This window comes from Strix uralensis, chromosome 1 (genome assembly GCF_047716275.1).
Source record: "Strix uralensis isolate ZFMK-TIS-50842 chromosome 1, bStrUra1, whole genome shotgun sequence".
NCBI lineage: Eukaryota > Metazoa > Chordata > Aves > Strigiformes > Strigidae > Strix > Strix uralensis.
In genome coordinates, this window is record NC_133972.1 from 72,197,521 (window position 1) to 72,214,173 (window position 16,653).

A 16,653-nucleotide genomic window follows, 5' to 3' on the forward strand; every position below is an offset into this window, starting at 1 on the left:
TCTTCACTGACCTTGAAGTCTGCAGGGTTGTTTCTCTCGTATTCTCACTCCTGTCTCCTGGCTGCTGCTGTTGCGCAGTGGTTTTTTACCCCTTCTTAAATACGTTATCACAGGGGTGCTACCAGTGTTGCTGGTGGGCTTGGCCTTGGCCAGCAGTGGGTGGTTCTTGAAACTGGCTCAGTCTGACATGGGAGCAGCTTCTGCTGTCTTTTCACAGAAGCCACCCCTGCAGTCCATTTGCCCCCACCCCCTGACTACCAAAACCTTGCAACATAAGCCGAATACAATGAAAAACAAAACTAGAACAGTAGGCAGATCACCTAATGAATACGGATATCTACCTGTGACTAATGTTTGTGCCTCTTGGGAGGCTTGAGCTGTATGTGGCAATAGGTATTAGTGGGTGCCATGTACCATGCCTCTGTCACTCAGCATCTCGTGCAGTTTGGATGATTGACTTTCCAAATCTGTGCATACAGCTCCTAATTTCTCCACATAGGAATCCTTATAATGTCAGTCTCATTTCACTGGCTTATATCCATTCATTGATGAAATCAGCTTATATTGAAATAGATGTGAATTATTCTGGCTGCTAATAAAAATGAATAGTTTTTATGCTAATGCATCCAAAATTATTTTTTCTTCCTATGAAAGAGAGAAGACATTGCTTTCCACCATAGAAGCAACAGTTTACTTTGCAACGGGGAATCCAACACCTTGGAATCAATTCCGTCTAACTCTCGTCTTGAGGAGGCATATTCTAATCTGGCATTTGAGGCAGACCTTGCAAATACTGCTGTTGGAATGCATTTCTGCAAATATAATAGTGTTTTCATGGCTGACTCTCAGTTTTCTCATACTGTGTGTTCGGTATTGTGGTGCTTTGTTCTGAGTTTAGCCACTCCAATAAAAATGTGAAGGTGAGTTGGCAGGTAATTGCAGTTGTAGGTGTTGTGCAGTTTAGCCTCCAGTTTTTAACTCCATGCAGCCCAGCCATTGATTGCACGACCTCACAGAGTCTTTGCTTATCATCACTAGTATCCTTTTCTTCACTCCAGGGGAGGGTGTTTATAAATACATTACAAACCATCAATTTTCAACACATTTCATTACTGCTGGTCTTGGACTGTGAAGACTAAGATTAATACCGTTTTCTTCCCATTTATCTAACACATGAAACACAGGCCAGGAGTGTCAAAGGACACTTTAAGATGTAGGTGTGCCTTTGGAATGACAGTGGAGCCGCTAGGCTGGGGTTGCAGTGCATTCTTTGTTACTTATACTGCCATGGCTAAGTGTTCTAGGAATGTGTTCTGGTTCACACAGGTCTTTCCAGAGAGGCAAGATGGTGTAGTGTCTGATTATGACCTCTTGAGATTAGTGAGTTATGCAGTATGCCAGGTTAATTCTTGTTGTCCAAGCCTCTGTTGGAAGTGGTCTGGTGTGTTTCCTCATGGAGGGTTGTAATGGCTGCATCCATGCATACACCCTTGTAGTCTCCCACTGCAAATATCCAGCGTCATTAGTGGGACAGAGGAGCTGTCTGTTGAGTGATTCAGTGTGCTTAGATGCTCATGTGTGTATTAAGGGGAGAATGAGCTGTGGGTTGGATGAATTCTTTCAACAGGCCAGGTCTGTTCTGTGGTTTAGGCACATTTGGATTGTGAGCATATCGACAGCCTGGTTAAAAAAAAAAAGGGGGGGGTGGGGGAAGGGAGAAGTGTTTTTTAGGTGTGTGGATTTTGGTTTTTGTTTTTTGGTTTTTTTCCTCTTTGAATAGCACTTAGTTGATTTATCAATGACAAACAGGCTTGATGATAATTCATGGAATGAAAACAATACTTGGAGAGAACCATCAGGCCCAGCGAACTAGTTAGAGAGCTTTGACAGATCCTGGACTTGAGAAGTGAATGATAAACGTCATGAAGGCTGCTGTAATGGCCACAAAAGCTTTGTAGCTCATTGTTGTAGATGTAACTAGAATACTATTGGCTTTAGCTTTGTGTGGAGGATTTTTCTTTTATGTAACTGAGCATTTTTTTTGTTTATTTGTTCTCCTTCTCCTTCCATTGCAGTGCTTAATGTGCAGTCAGCCTCCTTACTGAGGCCCAAAAGAGCACTTTGGTATCACAGATGTATCCCTGTTTAAAGACGTGGGAGATTTCAGGGAAAGGGAGGGGAAGCACCAAGTAACCTGAAAGCAGCCTGTAGAAAAAGAGAACACGTTCACAGTGTACAGAGATGTTAGCTGTTGCTAGAGGAACTGATGCAGTGACATTTCAGATATTGATGAATCTCAGTAATATGGCTTTTCTGGTTTCCAGAACAGTACTTTCTATAGGCCCTTACTATAAAGCTGCTGGAGTATAAGCCTTTTTCAGCATTTATGATATAAAATGTGCTTTTTAGGTGGTTTATAACTCTGCTGTGGAAATTGCTCTAGCTTGAAAATTGGAATTCAAGTTTTCTTAGGTAACTGCAAAAAGATATTTTTATTTTTGCTTCCAGAACCTTATCAAAATTGTTTCAATGTGTTATGGTGGTAGGAAAAATAAAAACTTATTTCTTACTGATACAGCATCTTTCCTCTCAAAATTCACCAAAATGAGGTGAAAGTTACTTAGATAAAAAAATAATTAACCCTAAAAATAGAATGGAACTAGTTAACTTAAAGAGAGTGGAGGGAGCAGATGTCAAAAAAACAGAGACAGTCCTACTCTTCTTGTAGGAAACTGCTGTAGGACCTTCCATGCTCATGCAGTTCAGAGGCTTCTGGGCTGTGAGAATAGTGTGCTGCGTGAGCTCTCAGTGCTCTGCTGCCAGCAAGAAGGTAATGGGAGTGATTCTGGTCAGATGTGACTTTTCTTGGTGCAAGGTCTGAATCTGAGCTGCTCTTCTCTATTGCACATTCCCTCTTGCCTCTTCTTTCTGCTTCTTGTACTGCTTGCTGCTAGGGACAACAAATAGGTGAGCCCACAAGTGGATAGTTCTGTCCTTGCAGGGTTTCAGACTGGAGTAATTAGCCATGATGAACCCAGTGTTAGTACACTGTCACAATTTGCTACTTACTGACTGAATAATATTTGCCTCCAAGTCATTCAAGTGTTCATGGTTATGTGAGCCTGCTGGAGAGGGGGGAGAGCATCTGTCGGGTTTTGCAGCCAGTCTCCCTGTCGGGTTTTGCAGCCAGTCTCCCTGTCGGGTTTTGCAGCCAGTCTCCCTGTCGGGTTTTGCAGCCAGTCTCCATGTCGGGTTTTGCAGCCAGTCTCCATGTCGACTGTGATGGAGGAACAGCTGTGTTCCTGCTGGGCTCTTGACATCAGTGGACTCCTGCACTTAGATGTGAAAGAGTGGTAGCATGCAGCTCAAAGAAGGGTGTGGATGTTTTGGATGTTTCCTCACTGAAGGAAGGAATCTCTTTAAAATGAAGCTATATTCCCCACTGTGGGGAATGTTTGTTAGGGTTTGGGGGTAGGGGGGTATGTTGTTTTATTTTTTAGTGTAACCAACTTGCCTGATTATGTCTCTGGATATGTCAGTGTTGTCCTACTGTAGACCTAACAAGGTACAGCTAAAAGGAAGGGGAACACTTTGCTATTGATGGCCTAGGCACCAGAAGGCTTTCAGGACTCGTAATAAAGGGAAGCAGTCTTTCTGTTGGTAACCTGAATGAGTACTTCTAAAACAATGAACAGGATTGCATGATGGTATTTTTTGCCATTACTGGTCAGAGTAGAACTGTCCTTTAATTTCTGACCAGTTAACTAAAGGAAAACGGCTGCGCTGTGACCTCAGACAGCAGGTAATGGCTTAGCCTATAGAGAAGTTACTATGTGACCTTTCATGTGGTACACTTTTAGTAGATTTTCTATAAGTAAGAGACCTCACTAACTCTTACTTGAGCCCATTGGAGATTGGAGATTGGATCGGGTGAAGTGGAATCTGAAATTGGAGATCAGATTAAGTTCACTCTAAGTAGATCTCGCATATTTTTCATCTGGAGACAATTAATGGACACACCTGGTGTCAAGCTGAAATAGCCTGCTAAATTCATCCATTCTTGCCCACCTACTTCTGGAATTTAACTCAGATGTAACTCTAGCTGAAGCAAGAGATGAAACTTTGATTACTTTGCTATTTGGGTTACACTGTTAGATTTAACTTAGAGTCGCCAGGGAAATAATTTTCCCATTATACAGAAATTCTGAAGCTTAATATATTTTTCCATTCCTTACTGGGATGAAACCAAGACCTTCTGATATTTGAAAAAGGGGGTAGCTAAGGCCTGTGGCTAGGATGCTTGCTTGGGAGATTTAGTTTCAAAAGTCATGCATTATTTTAGGAGTATGCTGGACTTGTTTCTCTCTGTGGCTAATGAAACACCATTAATTTTGTGGGAGGTTGATTCTACGATGTGGTAATTGATGTATCAAACCAAGTGGCAGAGTGAGCTTTGAAGCTTTGTTTGACCAGGCTGAGTGAGGACTTGGAGTCTGGCATCAGGGTAGAGCTTTGGATTATTCCAGTTGTGTAAATCTGTCTCCAAGACAAGAATTATTGGTCATTCTTTTCTGAACAAATAAATGATGAAACTTTCAAATTTCTTTTAACAGGTTGGTCACTTTCTCCCTCAGGGATGAGGTAGAGAAGGGAAGGGATGAAGACGGCCCTCAAAGGAGTTTTTTTTTGACCCACCTTCATAGTGCTGTTCCTAAAGTATTAATTGTAATGAGTTGTTACTGACCTAATATTGCACATTCACAGAGAGTCATGTTTTTGTTTTAACCTATTAAAGGCCTGTTTCTCATCTCTCTGCTGATATGGAGGATTAAATTATTATGGGTTGAAAAAGAACAGAATGGTTAAATAGGCTGCCTGACTCCTATATTTCATTTTAACCCAGAGCTCTGTGGCTCCCCTGTCCTAAGTTGTGCAGACAACTTAAAGGAAAGACTTGTGATGACAATTCAGAGTCTCTGCCAGGGCCTTATGTTCTTGGAGGTGAAAGGGAATGTAGATGAAATATTTATGTACAGTGTGAAAGAAAAAAAAATGCACAAATTCTGAGCATCTCCTGGGTACAGATAAATATACTTCATATCTGGGCTATGTTAGAACAGGATAGGTTGGTTTAAGTTCATGTTCCTCTGGGTAAATTTTTTCACTGAAAGTGTAAAGTGGAAGAGTAAACAGCATCCCAGCTCTGTGTGAAGGAGTAGCCGGAGTCAGAAAAATGGTGCTTGAAGCTGTTTATCCTTTTTCTCATCTTCCTATTCAGCTATATCTCTTTGCAAGTCATTGATCTTTTTCAAAATTTGTTTCATGTTTTTTCTCACCCCAAATAGCCGGCTCTGCAAAACCGTCATGAAGTCTCATCCTCTCTGTACCTCAGTTTGTGGTGCAATTTTTTGGTTTGAGTTTTTTGCATTGAACTTAACCTACTTTGCAAGCTGTACATTCGTCCCAGGCAGTATGATGCCCCACAGGTATTTCAGTAGCTTTGTTCAGATCATGTGTTGTTAAAGAGTGTCCTGCAGTTCAGCCCAGAAGATGTGGTGGGAGCTGTAGTGCGGTGGTTGGACACACTGCATGCGTAGGAGAATCTCTGCATCTCCTAGGCTCTAGGTCATGGCCAGACCTAACTCCTATTGCCAGCCTATTCCTAGTCCTTGATTTCATTTTTCCTGCCCATCAGCTCAACAGATTTGAGCTGGAATCCATTGGTCAAGCTGCCTTTTTCTCCTGCCATATACTGTTGTGAATAATGAGATTTGTGCTGCCAGAACTCAACTGTTAATGACGTGCAAAGCAGGCAGAGTCAGCTTTGTCTTCCATTATTGTGTTAGCTCCACAGTGGTGACATCTTGTTTTCATTGGTTGAGTTAGCAAGTCTAGTTGAAAACCACATTAAGAAGAATGTCCTGGTTTTACTCAGCTGTTTTTTGAAGCATGATCAGATTTTTCAAGTTGCGTTTTTGTATAGCGGAATTCTGAAGAGCAGTTATAACCAGGAAAAAAACACATACAAAAGATGTTTAAAATTGACTGAGATATACAGTGGATTCATGCTTGATTTGAACACTTCACACTCAGTCTGTGATGTTCTATGAAAGTAATTCTGATGTCATACTAAAAGATTACAACTTCACTGCAAAGGAAGGAAAGATGCTTCCTACTGGAGCAAGCTCTTGGGGTTTCACATGAACTAGGGGGTAAAGCAGCGAAAGTTTGAGAATTTAATCCAGCTTTTGTATTAAGCCCAGCAGTTACATTGGTGTGAGAGACTCTTCATGAAGTTCAAGTGACATAGCAAATGTTTCTCCTGTGTAGATTTTTCCTGCCTTCTCCCTCAAATGAAACAGTGACATGTTTAGAGCATCTTATTTGAGTTTTGTTTTAAAACATGTTTTGGTCATTATATGGTGGGGGTAGTGGAGGTACCTCATGATTTTTGTTCGTGATCCCTGCTCTGTTCTTGGTTTTAAGTATTGGCAACTCACTTTCATCTCTATGTATTTGTATTTGTAGCAAGGGAGCAGGAGCTATTTTGCAAAGCATACCAAGATCCTACACTGAAAAATCCTCCAAAGTACAAATAGTATTGCAAAAGGATGTGCTGAAAAAAAAGTAGTGGCGACGTTAGCGAAAGAAAATGAGATTATTTAAGCAGGGTACACCTGCCTTTATCTTGTCTCCTGTGATAAGCCATTTTTGGTCACAAGAAACTATATTATGGCTTGGTTGTAGTGTTGTGCCTTATGTTGGTGGTGTTGTTTCAGGTTCCAGTTGTGAGCAGTGCAGAGAAGGAGCCACGTACCCAGGTGCAGTAATATCTCCCAACTTAGAAACCACTAAAATTATGCGAGTTCCTCATGCTATGTCAGTGTCCGACTGCATCGCAGCATGTTGTGACCTCTCTGGTTGTGACTTGTCCTGGATGTTTGAACAACGCTGTTACATCGTGAACTGCCAACACAAAGAGAATTGTGAACCTAAAAAAATTGAAACTGTGAAGTCCTATCTTACTTTTGTGCTGAGGCCTTCTCAGAGGCCAGCCTCGCTGCTAGGATTTGGGCAAGTGATCCCAAGCATGGTCCACTCTGTGGGACTCCAGAATGAACCGTCTGAGGAAGTGAGTAGCCTGAAGGAGCTGTCTCTGCTTGGCAAAGATCCCAGCCTTGAGGAGATACCAGAATACATTGATGATTATAAAGAGTTGGAGCAGGACCCCTTTCAGGTGAGCATCAAACATGAGCAGAAGGAGAGCACGGATTATGCTGACTGGGGCCTGATGGTGGCAGGTGAAAACAGCTTCAACTCTTCTGTGGGTGATGATGGAGATAACCAGGAAGAGTTTTCTGAAAAGAAAGGGGAGTTTGGGAAGGTGGAAAGCCTTCTGAATAAAAACAGCTCTGAACTGAACTCTGTCACTGAACACTCCACAGAGAGGTTGTCATCTCTCCTGGAGATGACACCATTCCCGGGGAAGACATTTGAAAGTGAAGCAGCCGTTCAACTTCTTGCACAACCTGATGATGCTTTGCAAAAAGAGGTATGTTTGTTCCTCAAGAAGCAGGCAGAGCATGGTGAGGACACTTTGCAATTGTTTTGGTTTTCAAAATAAATTACGTTATTGCTTTGTAATGTAACCCTAATGTTCAGATGACTTACAGTCCTGTTACAGCGTAGAAAAGGCTGAAGGGGAGAGGATTGTCAATAGGCAAATAAATTGTTGAAGGACTTTTCTATCAGATGATAAGGAGCAGAGCTCCTTTTGGGACACTGTGGGGTTTCCTTTTAAGTGTACAGATGAGTGGGCTTGGACCTGGTGTAATAGTATTACAGTATTCTTCCCTTCTGACCCTTGGTGACTTGTTAGAAGTAGTTAGCTGAGCAATCCTAGTGGACCCTCTAGTATCCAAAGGCCAAGACCAGTAAACCTAAGTTCCTCCATCAATAAAATTGTGTTGTATGGGTTTCATGTTATTAATGCATAGTGATGTTACAGATGTAATGGTGCTGAGCATGTACCTTTTGTAATACTTTTAAAGAGCAAGGTACATGAGGAGGGACAGTAGCAGTTCTGGACCACAAGGTACGGCAGAATAAAGTGGAGAAGGTGTTTTTGTTCTCAGAAACCTTTTCTTGAGTCTGGCAATAAGAAAAGTAAGTTAAATATTTAAAACCTAATTTAGATACTTAAGTAAGATGCACCTGTTCTCTATGCCAACCAGTTTGATTCATTGGGACTAAAGGGACTCTGGTTCCTTAAGAACAAGGTGGGATCAGTTGGAAAGTTGAAACAGGCCGTAAAGTCAACATTTGCTGGGTTTGTCACACACCCCTGCTAGAGGGAAGAGGAAATTAAGCAATGTTAGCTGGATTGCTCTAAGTTCCACCAGGTTTTATAATCAGCAACTATCTATCTCTTGCTTTAAAAATGATAAGTTATTGCCATTACTGCAGGGAAGAAAAATACATGTAAATAAGAAGGTTGCATGAAATCTGTGACGACTGAGGTTCTTGGAGGGGATGACTGATACAGCAGAAGTATGTGTGGACAACAGTAAGTCTTAAGTTACAATCTAACTTGGATGCCATTGCAGCCTAGAGGTGTGGCTGTTTCTGGGCTCTGCTTTGAGATTTTCTAGATATTCTGAGAACTTCTGGGATTCTTGGGGACCAGTGGGAGTGCTGTGAGGAACATGAGTGGTTGCTGCAGCTGGGAGAGGACAGCTAGCAGAGACTGGGACCTCTAGCAGTTTCCCACAAGCTCTGTCAGCTGTTCTTGATCAAAGGGTGCTTTGGACTTTTGCCGTAGCTGGCTCATGATCATGGAGGGTGATGCACCATCTCAGCAGGTGCTAGGAGGAGGCCTAGGAGCTCTGCGTAGAGATGGCAATGAGCACTATAGTCAAGAGTTTATATGGGTCAGGGCTGGCAGGCCAGTTGTTGTGGGCAACATTAGGGTGCATGTCTGCTCCAGACTGCCTGGTTAGGAAGAAGTAGAAGAAACCTTCAGGCAACTGGGAGGAGCCTCATATTGATAGCCCCTGGCCCTTATGGGGGATTTAAGCCACCCCAATACCTGTGGGGTGGGGGAAGGGCAAGAGAACAGGGCACAAGCAATGCAGGAAGCTTTTGCAATGTGTCGATGATAAATTCAAGTTGTCAGAGGTGACTGTGGAGCTGACAAGAAGAGAGGCTCTGCTGGACCTCACCCTTGCAGGCAAGGAGGGATTGGTCAGGGATGTGGCCATGAGGTGGCGGAGTTCAGGCTCCTGAGAGGGGCAGGAATAAGTCAAAAAGCAGGGTCACATCCATGGGCTTCAGGAGAGCAGCCTTTGGCCTGTTGTGGGATCTGCCTGGAAGAATCCCAAGGGAGACTGTCCTGGAGATAAGTGGGGACCATGAGAGCAGGTTGCTTGTCAAGGATCTCCTTCTCCAGGCTCAAGATAGCATATGACTTTTATGACTGACCAAGTTGGTCTGGATTGTATTGGCACGAGTGAGAAGAGATTAGAACTTGGCTCCACATGTATGGAAGAACATTTGATAACAGGTGAAGTGCTGTTGCAAGTTTAAAAGTGGGTGCTGCTTCTGCAAGCAGATTGACAACTTTGAGTTCACCTAAAGCATGTGGCAAACAGAGCTGAGCAAATTTGTTCCCCATCTCTAAGGGATCATGTGAATACAGCTTTATGAAAGTTGAGATTTCACATCTTGCAGTGGTAATGATATATATGGCCAAGCCTACTTTGTAAATCTCTACGTTGATATTGCCACCCCAGCCAAAATAGGAAGATTTCGCTTTGTCTTCATGTACTGCCTGTGTGGATGGGAGTTTATTACAAAGTGAAATGGAAAGAGACCTGTTTGTTCACTGGGACATGGAGGAGGCATTCCTGTGTGGTTTTATGCTAACATTATGCTAGCACAGCCATTGAAATTCCTGTGGAAAGGCTGAGGGATGAGCTTGCTTCTTTCAATGTAGAAGGGATGAATCTCTAAAACTGGGTCAGTCTCTAGCCCAGGCTGGTAGTGATGTTGAAGAGCTGATAAGACAACTGTAGTTAGATGATCTGGCGATGCTCTGTTAGTAGAGCTGTAGAGGGTTAATGGGTAACATTGAAAGCAGGTCCTGAAATGTATTGTAAAAGCTCTCTATTAATGTAGAGAAAGGTTAAGAATCTGGAGAAGAAGTTGCTTTTGAGAAACTGCCAAAGCCTCTGCAGCCTTTGTTTCCCAGATGGGAATCCTTTGAATTTAGACATTTGTAGAGAAATGAAGATGATGAGCAGTTTTGGTAAATACCTTTCCCTGGCCTTCCCCAGGTTCAGCTTCAGTCCAGGCACATCTCCTCTGCCCTTCCTAGTCCTCACTCCCCTTCTCTTCCCTTTGGTGAGGTGACAGGTGGCACAGGAGGTTGGGGTCAGTGCGTGGCAGTTTCCTTTTTGCCACTTGTTGCTTCTTTCTCTTTTCTACCACAGTTTGTTCCTTCTTACTTGTTACCTCTGCTCCGGCACAGGCTTCTCTGTCCCCTGGGAGGTGTTATGAAGTGCCTCCTTCCAAGAGGGTGTCTCCAGCCTTTCCACATACTCCCTCTCATGTCTCCTGTTGTGCACCCCCCCCACCTCTTCCTGTGTGCCCCTGCTCCCAGTGGCTATTGCCTTTTCTTAACTATGTCTGAGTGGTTGTAGTGTTGGCACATGTTGGCTTGTTTCCATCCATTGCCAAACTGTCTGGGACCACAGTGGTGACTCCTGCAGCCAGTCCCCTGCCACCCAAACCCTGCTGGTTATGCCTAACACAAACTTCTGGCTTGGCTTCAAGTTTTTCTGGTTTGGGAACACCACTTGTGACTCTAGTGGAAAAGATGTTACTTGTGATAAATTCTGGTGATCAGATTTCCTTCTTATGTGTGTCTCTCCAGCAAGCAGACCTTTTAATCAAATCTCATATGGATTGTTCAGGCACATATTTGTGTTTCCTTCTGAAAAACTGTTTCTTTGGAAACCAGATTTTGTTTTTAAGGAAATACTAAGTTTTTATACTGGATTAAAAATGCCGAGATGTCTCCAAGTAGTTTTCTCCCTGGTATATGATCCAAACTACCTCTCAAACTGTGGTCTTTTTGTATAGGTTATGAAAATGTGAAGGTCTTAAAATGTTTTTTTTGCTAATCGCTTTAATGAAATGCCCTCTGTTTATTGCACGTTATACAACATTTTTCTATCCTCAACTTAATTCTGTCTCAGCAACTCTGTAGCTCTGTTCCTGGATCCGTGCTGATGCACTCCCTTCTGCAGCTTCCAGACAAAGCTGTTTATACAAGCAAGACAGAACAAGGTGGCAAAAATGTGGTTCCCTCCCTTCATAGTAGTCAGCAGGACGCAGTGTCCTCAGGTGCTGTGTTCTTTGGGGAAGGACCCGGAGAGAGATTTTAAACTGAGACCAGCCAAACGCAGGCCTCCGGAGTCTGTGCCTCAGGAGCATCCTTGCCATAAATGCAGTCAGGTGTAGGGGGTTTCTGTATGTCACTTGGGATAGAGTGTATGGGGTTCGTCACTTAACTGAGTAACTTGGCTTTTGGGTTTACATCAGAGTTCAGAGTGATCTTCTGGATTGTCTCCCTGTAGCAGCTCAGTAACATGAATGGATTTAGAAATCTGTAGAGTAAATGCTGTCAGGCTTCCCAAGACAGAAATCTGCAGTGCTGCCCATCCTTGAAGTGAGATACCTGTGAAGTAGTTGTCTTTTTAAAATTTCCAGTTAACTGCTGATCTGTTTAGCAAGGTGAGCTTTTTCAGGTCTTAGATTCCAGCTACTGCTGTGTTGATGCAGTGTTTCAGACGTGTATTTATTGGGTTAGGCCTGACTTGATTCTTGAGTTCATTGCATTTGCAGGAATAATGGTGCAGTCAAAATGCATAAAGCTCTACCTAAAATGCATAAAGCTCTACCTGAGAAAGCTTAAGTTGGCTGACAGAATATATGTAATTAAGAGAATTTTAACATCTGATTGATATGCCTTCAGAGTTGGAATGAAGTGTAGTATCAGAGATTCTCATACCTTACTTTGCCTTTGTTTCAGTTTTGAGGCCTGCGGATGCTGAACAGTCCTGTTTGGTTAAAAATGCATTGACTTGATCCCTAGGGAATGTATAAGACCCCTGAAAGATGTTTTGATATTTAGATTTACCTGTCAAAAATGTTTATTTCTTTCTTGAAGTCTGAGCTTCATGTCGTACAGTATGACAGTTTGGTCTTTTGCAGATCCCCAACTACACAATTAGTAGAGGTCATACTTGCTTGAAATCATTAGACAGATAACTGAATGAAGAGAAGGAGAAGGAGACCAGTGAAAGAGCAGTTTTGCTGCTGGCAGAACTGCCCACCATGAGGTTTTCCAGATAAATGAGAGCAAATGGTACTGCAGTTATGTAGTAGTCATCTGTGCAGAGGGACTTGGAGGAAACACTGCTGGGGAAGCAGTCATATAAAACATAACACTAGCAGCTCTTGACTCACGAGAGTCCTGATCTGTTGTCTTCAGGAGTACTTGAGGAAGATGCTTCCTTGAGGGGCAAATGTGGGTTGCCTGGAGGATCAGGATGGAACAGGGCAACATGGTTGGGCTTGTCCTTCCCATTCATGAGGGGAGAAGAAAGCACCCAATCTATGGGGTCAGCCAGGGACCAGAAGTGATGAAGGATCCCCCTTGGCATGATGCTGTTGCCTGCACTGTAACTTTGAGCTTCCCCAGGGAACTGCATGACTATTTTTTCCTTTTGGATTGTGGGGATGTTATTGTTTCCTGTTGGAATTCTCAAGAGATTTGCACTCAAGTCAAACCCCGAGAACTGAAGGACATGGGCCCTCATGATTGGTGCGTTTATTTTGTAACAAGCAGTAGCAGTTGTACACGTGGGTAAAAGCAAACAATAAAACCACAAAGCCCATACCAACAGAACTGCTTACCCTACTCACTCTCAGAAAGAGTCCTTCTTTTCTTTCCTTTTAGTTCCTAAGGTGGAACTTAAGTTAATCTTGCCCTCCACATCTGTTCCAGTGTATCTCTCAGTAATAGTTTCTGCCCGAGAGCTCAATTTCTGATATTTCCCCTGCCCCAATTATCTGGTGCCTGCTAACGTTCTTAGTTTAAGCTGTCTTTTCGGCTGTGACACCACTTCAGACATGACAGTGCCACAGGGCACCTTTTTTGACTGCAGTCTTGCCTAGGCTTGCTGACTGGAGAGATGTTTGGTGCCATTGCAGAAGAGAGTGTCCCAGGAGAGGTATGTTTGAGATGACTTTGTCCCCATCTGTCCTACAAAGCCAGGATGGCTGCTTCTCAGCTGATAGATTGGCAAAGGGCAAGGAGAGGAGGAAAGCCAGAGGAAGCTCAGAAGAGTACATTTCCCTCAACTTTGGAAAGCAAAGAACACTTTGGTTTGCCGAAGTGTGGTAAAGAAGATCTTTTTGGAAGATGCGGGATGGAGTGAGTATGTAAAGGAGAGCTGTCTCGAGGAAACGCCTTTTGTCAAGGTATGAGGCAGGATGGGCTGGAGGTTCTCTGTGTGCATGTTTACGTTGTCAAGGTTGAGATTCCTGCTGAGAGCCAAAGGTTGACATGCTGAAGGCACTACCTTGGGGGGGATCTGCAGTCTGTGATTCTGCTGTCAGTGTCCCAACTGCTCAGAGAGACCATCTCACCATCTGCATCTTGAGCAGAGCTGGAGATGTGGCAAGGTACTTGCATTGTCTGTGTTATGGACCCATCTGGAGGTGCAGCTCTTAGTGTGGTCCTCAGCATCCTCACAGGGTAGACAGCCACAGTCCCCAACGCTGCCGTCACTGTCCCAGCTGCACAGGGATCTTTTCTCTCTGTCCTTGTTGAAGGCAGAGATGGAGTTGCAGATGACTTCCATGCTCTGTTTCCTTGCAGGCTGGGAAGCAACAGTCTCTGGCATTGGTTTCACGTTCCCAGCTGCACAGGGGGCTTTTCTTCCTGTCCACATCCAAGGCAGAGCTGCTCTGATTTCCTAGGGAGGCAACAGATTGCAGAGTCAAAGTGGAGCACCTGAAATAGAAAGAGAAGCTGAGAACTGGGACTGTTCAGCCTTGAGCAGAGAGGGTTCAGGAGGATCTTACCAATGTATGTAAATAACTATAGCAGGAGTGAAGAGGATGGAGCCAGACTACTTTCAGTGCTGTCCAGTGACAGGACAAGACAAATTGAAATACAAGGAATTCTAGTTAAACAACAAAAAACATATTTTTCTTTTTTCCTGTGAGGATGGTCAAGCACTGGAACGTGTTTTCCAGAGATGTGGATTCTCTGTCCTTGGAGGTATTCAAAACCTGATGGGACATGGTCCTAACAGCCTGCTGTAGCTGACCCTGCTTTGAGGAGGGGGGTTGGACTAGGCTATCTCCAGAGGTCCCTTCCCACCTCAGCCATTCAGTGATAAGCGTGTGCATTTTGCCAACCTTCATAATCCTGTTCATCAGTTAATACATTATGTATAAATAATAGCAGCATGTTATATCTTCATGTGCCACATACAGTAGCCATAAATGGCAAAATGGTTTTCTCTAGAAGTTAGGTCAGAAATAAGTCTTGAGAGCTTAAGGAAGAACTATTTTCCTATTGAGACTAATGTGTCATTGAAAGGTGATAGGGCCTGAGAGGGGCAAAGTGATGGGCAAAGCTAACACAGTGCTGAGTTATTCCTGCAAAACATGCCATGTCTGTTACTGCAGTTCTGATTTACTAACAAGGTGGGTCAGTAAGAAGAATGCTACTGCTTGGTGAGTGAATTAGGGAGATTTAGGGCATTTTATTAGTGGTGAGGAAATAAGGCATGAGCAAGTCCTGGTCTGAGCAGATACAGTAAGAGGCAAGGATTCTGTTATGGTTGTGTGTATACAGCATGAAGACAATAATGCTTACCACACAGACTTTCTGTCATTGGCTTTTAAAGGTTTATGACTATATTTAGACCTGTTCTACAGTTCTTTATTATTTTGAGAACTGGTAGCTTTAGTTGTATTCCAGGTTACCTCATTTTGATGACTATAGCCTACACTGTTCTGCATCTGAAACTTGGAAAATGATTAACATTTCTTACAAAGCCTGATGGGGAAAAAAACCAGTCCTCCTTTGATAGATACTCTGTGTATGAATAAAACCTTTTAGTAACATAAATCGGTAGGCTCACCCTACATGCTATTTAAAAAACAGCATACCTCTAAATCTGGAAATGTGAAAAATGGTTTGCTTATAACACCTCTTTCCCTATAATTCATTTTTTAGGCTGCTACGCCTTCCTCTTCTTCAGACAAACTGGATTTCTCCCCAGGTGTGTCAGAGAAAACCCAGACTCCCACAATGGCCCCAGAGAATGTCACTGAAAGTGGGGTCATGCTACTTCCCACTAATACTGTGCCATCTGGGCCCATGCAGCAGTTCACACCACCTGCTACTGCTGCTGAAGCAGGTAATGTTTCAACTTAGTTGGAGATCTGAGGGGTACCTGCAGGTTGGACAGCGGGTGGGACTGGCTTTATGACTGTCAGGGTTCCAATCTGTTGTTAGTTACGAGCTCGCTCTTTATCTAAATGTAACATCATCCCATTTTAAACCTGTAGACCTAGAGTAACACTGCAAACTCCAGACCCCTTAGCCAGTTACTTCTGAGGGAAAACTCTGACCAAGTCCATCATTAATGGGAAATTGTAACTCAAGCAAATAGGGCAAAGTAGAAAGCAGAGATTAAGAGCCTTTTCTAAACGGGTTAATTTTTATACTTGGTGAGAATACCTGTGGCTTTCTGAAGCTTCAGAAGTCTCTTCCAGCCGTACTGTTATTTTTCTGTGACTCTTCAGAACATTGCTCCCTCTCAGAAACTCTTCAGTGGAGTTCCCACTACATATAGTTGTCCGATACCATGCGGCAGCATAAGTGGGACCTGAGGAAGCCTAGCCCTTAGTAGGGAAGAACACGGTCTCTTAATCCTGGGGAAAAAAAGTTTTGTTCAAATTTCGAAGCTGTGAGGAAGTTTATCAGAATTCCAGCTGCAGAGCAAAAGTTTTTATTTTGAAAAGGACATGTTTAACCACCATGTCCCCTGTAGTTATGTTAAATTCTGTGTGTATGTTAGAGTATCTCCTGTCTCCTGAGTTTCCCGCCTCCCTGTGCACCCTGACAAAGGGTTAGAGGGGCTGCAAGAAGCAGAGAAGCACAAAGGTATGTTCTTCTGCATTCCTGATGTTCTGGGAGATGCAGAGAGCCAAGCTCTTTGCTTTCTGATAGAGCAAGTCTGGTTTGGGACGTTCTTTGCACCCTCTGCCAAACTGCAACCTGCCAGTCAGGGTAGTGGTAGGAGGTAACAGGTAGAGATGAGCTACAAGAGATCCCTCTCCAAAGCAATGGATCATCAGTACCATTGATTGTTGACTAGGCAGCTCCTCCTCCTCCTTCACAGGAGGAGGTTGAAGAAGACTCAAAAAAGAGCTTGGAAGAAGAAGCTGAAGGGAAGGTTGTGATGAATCTCACCGTAAGTACTGCTTTGTGCAGGGATTGCCTCAAGTTTGTGTGTTCTCAGCCCTACTGTCTTGGAAGTCTTAAAGACAGTCCCTCTTTCTCTC

At 43.4% G+C, this 16,653-nt stretch overlaps 1 protein-coding gene across 2 annotated transcripts in view; it reads left to right on the top strand.

Moving 5' to 3' along the window:
• Positions 1–16,653, top strand: part of KIAA0319 (KIAA0319 ortholog) — a 62,216-nt gene that overhangs the window by 16,151 nt on the left and 29,412 nt on the right. For both annotated transcript variants that reach the window (XM_074870608.1, XM_074870619.1), the window contains exons 3-4: positions 6,780–7,552; positions 15,320–15,503. In XM_074870608.1, coding sequence (XP_074726709.1) covers positions 6,780–7,552; positions 15,320–15,503 — 957 coding nt within the window. The remainder of the gene's footprint in view (positions 1–6,779; positions 7,553–15,319; positions 15,504–16,653) is intronic.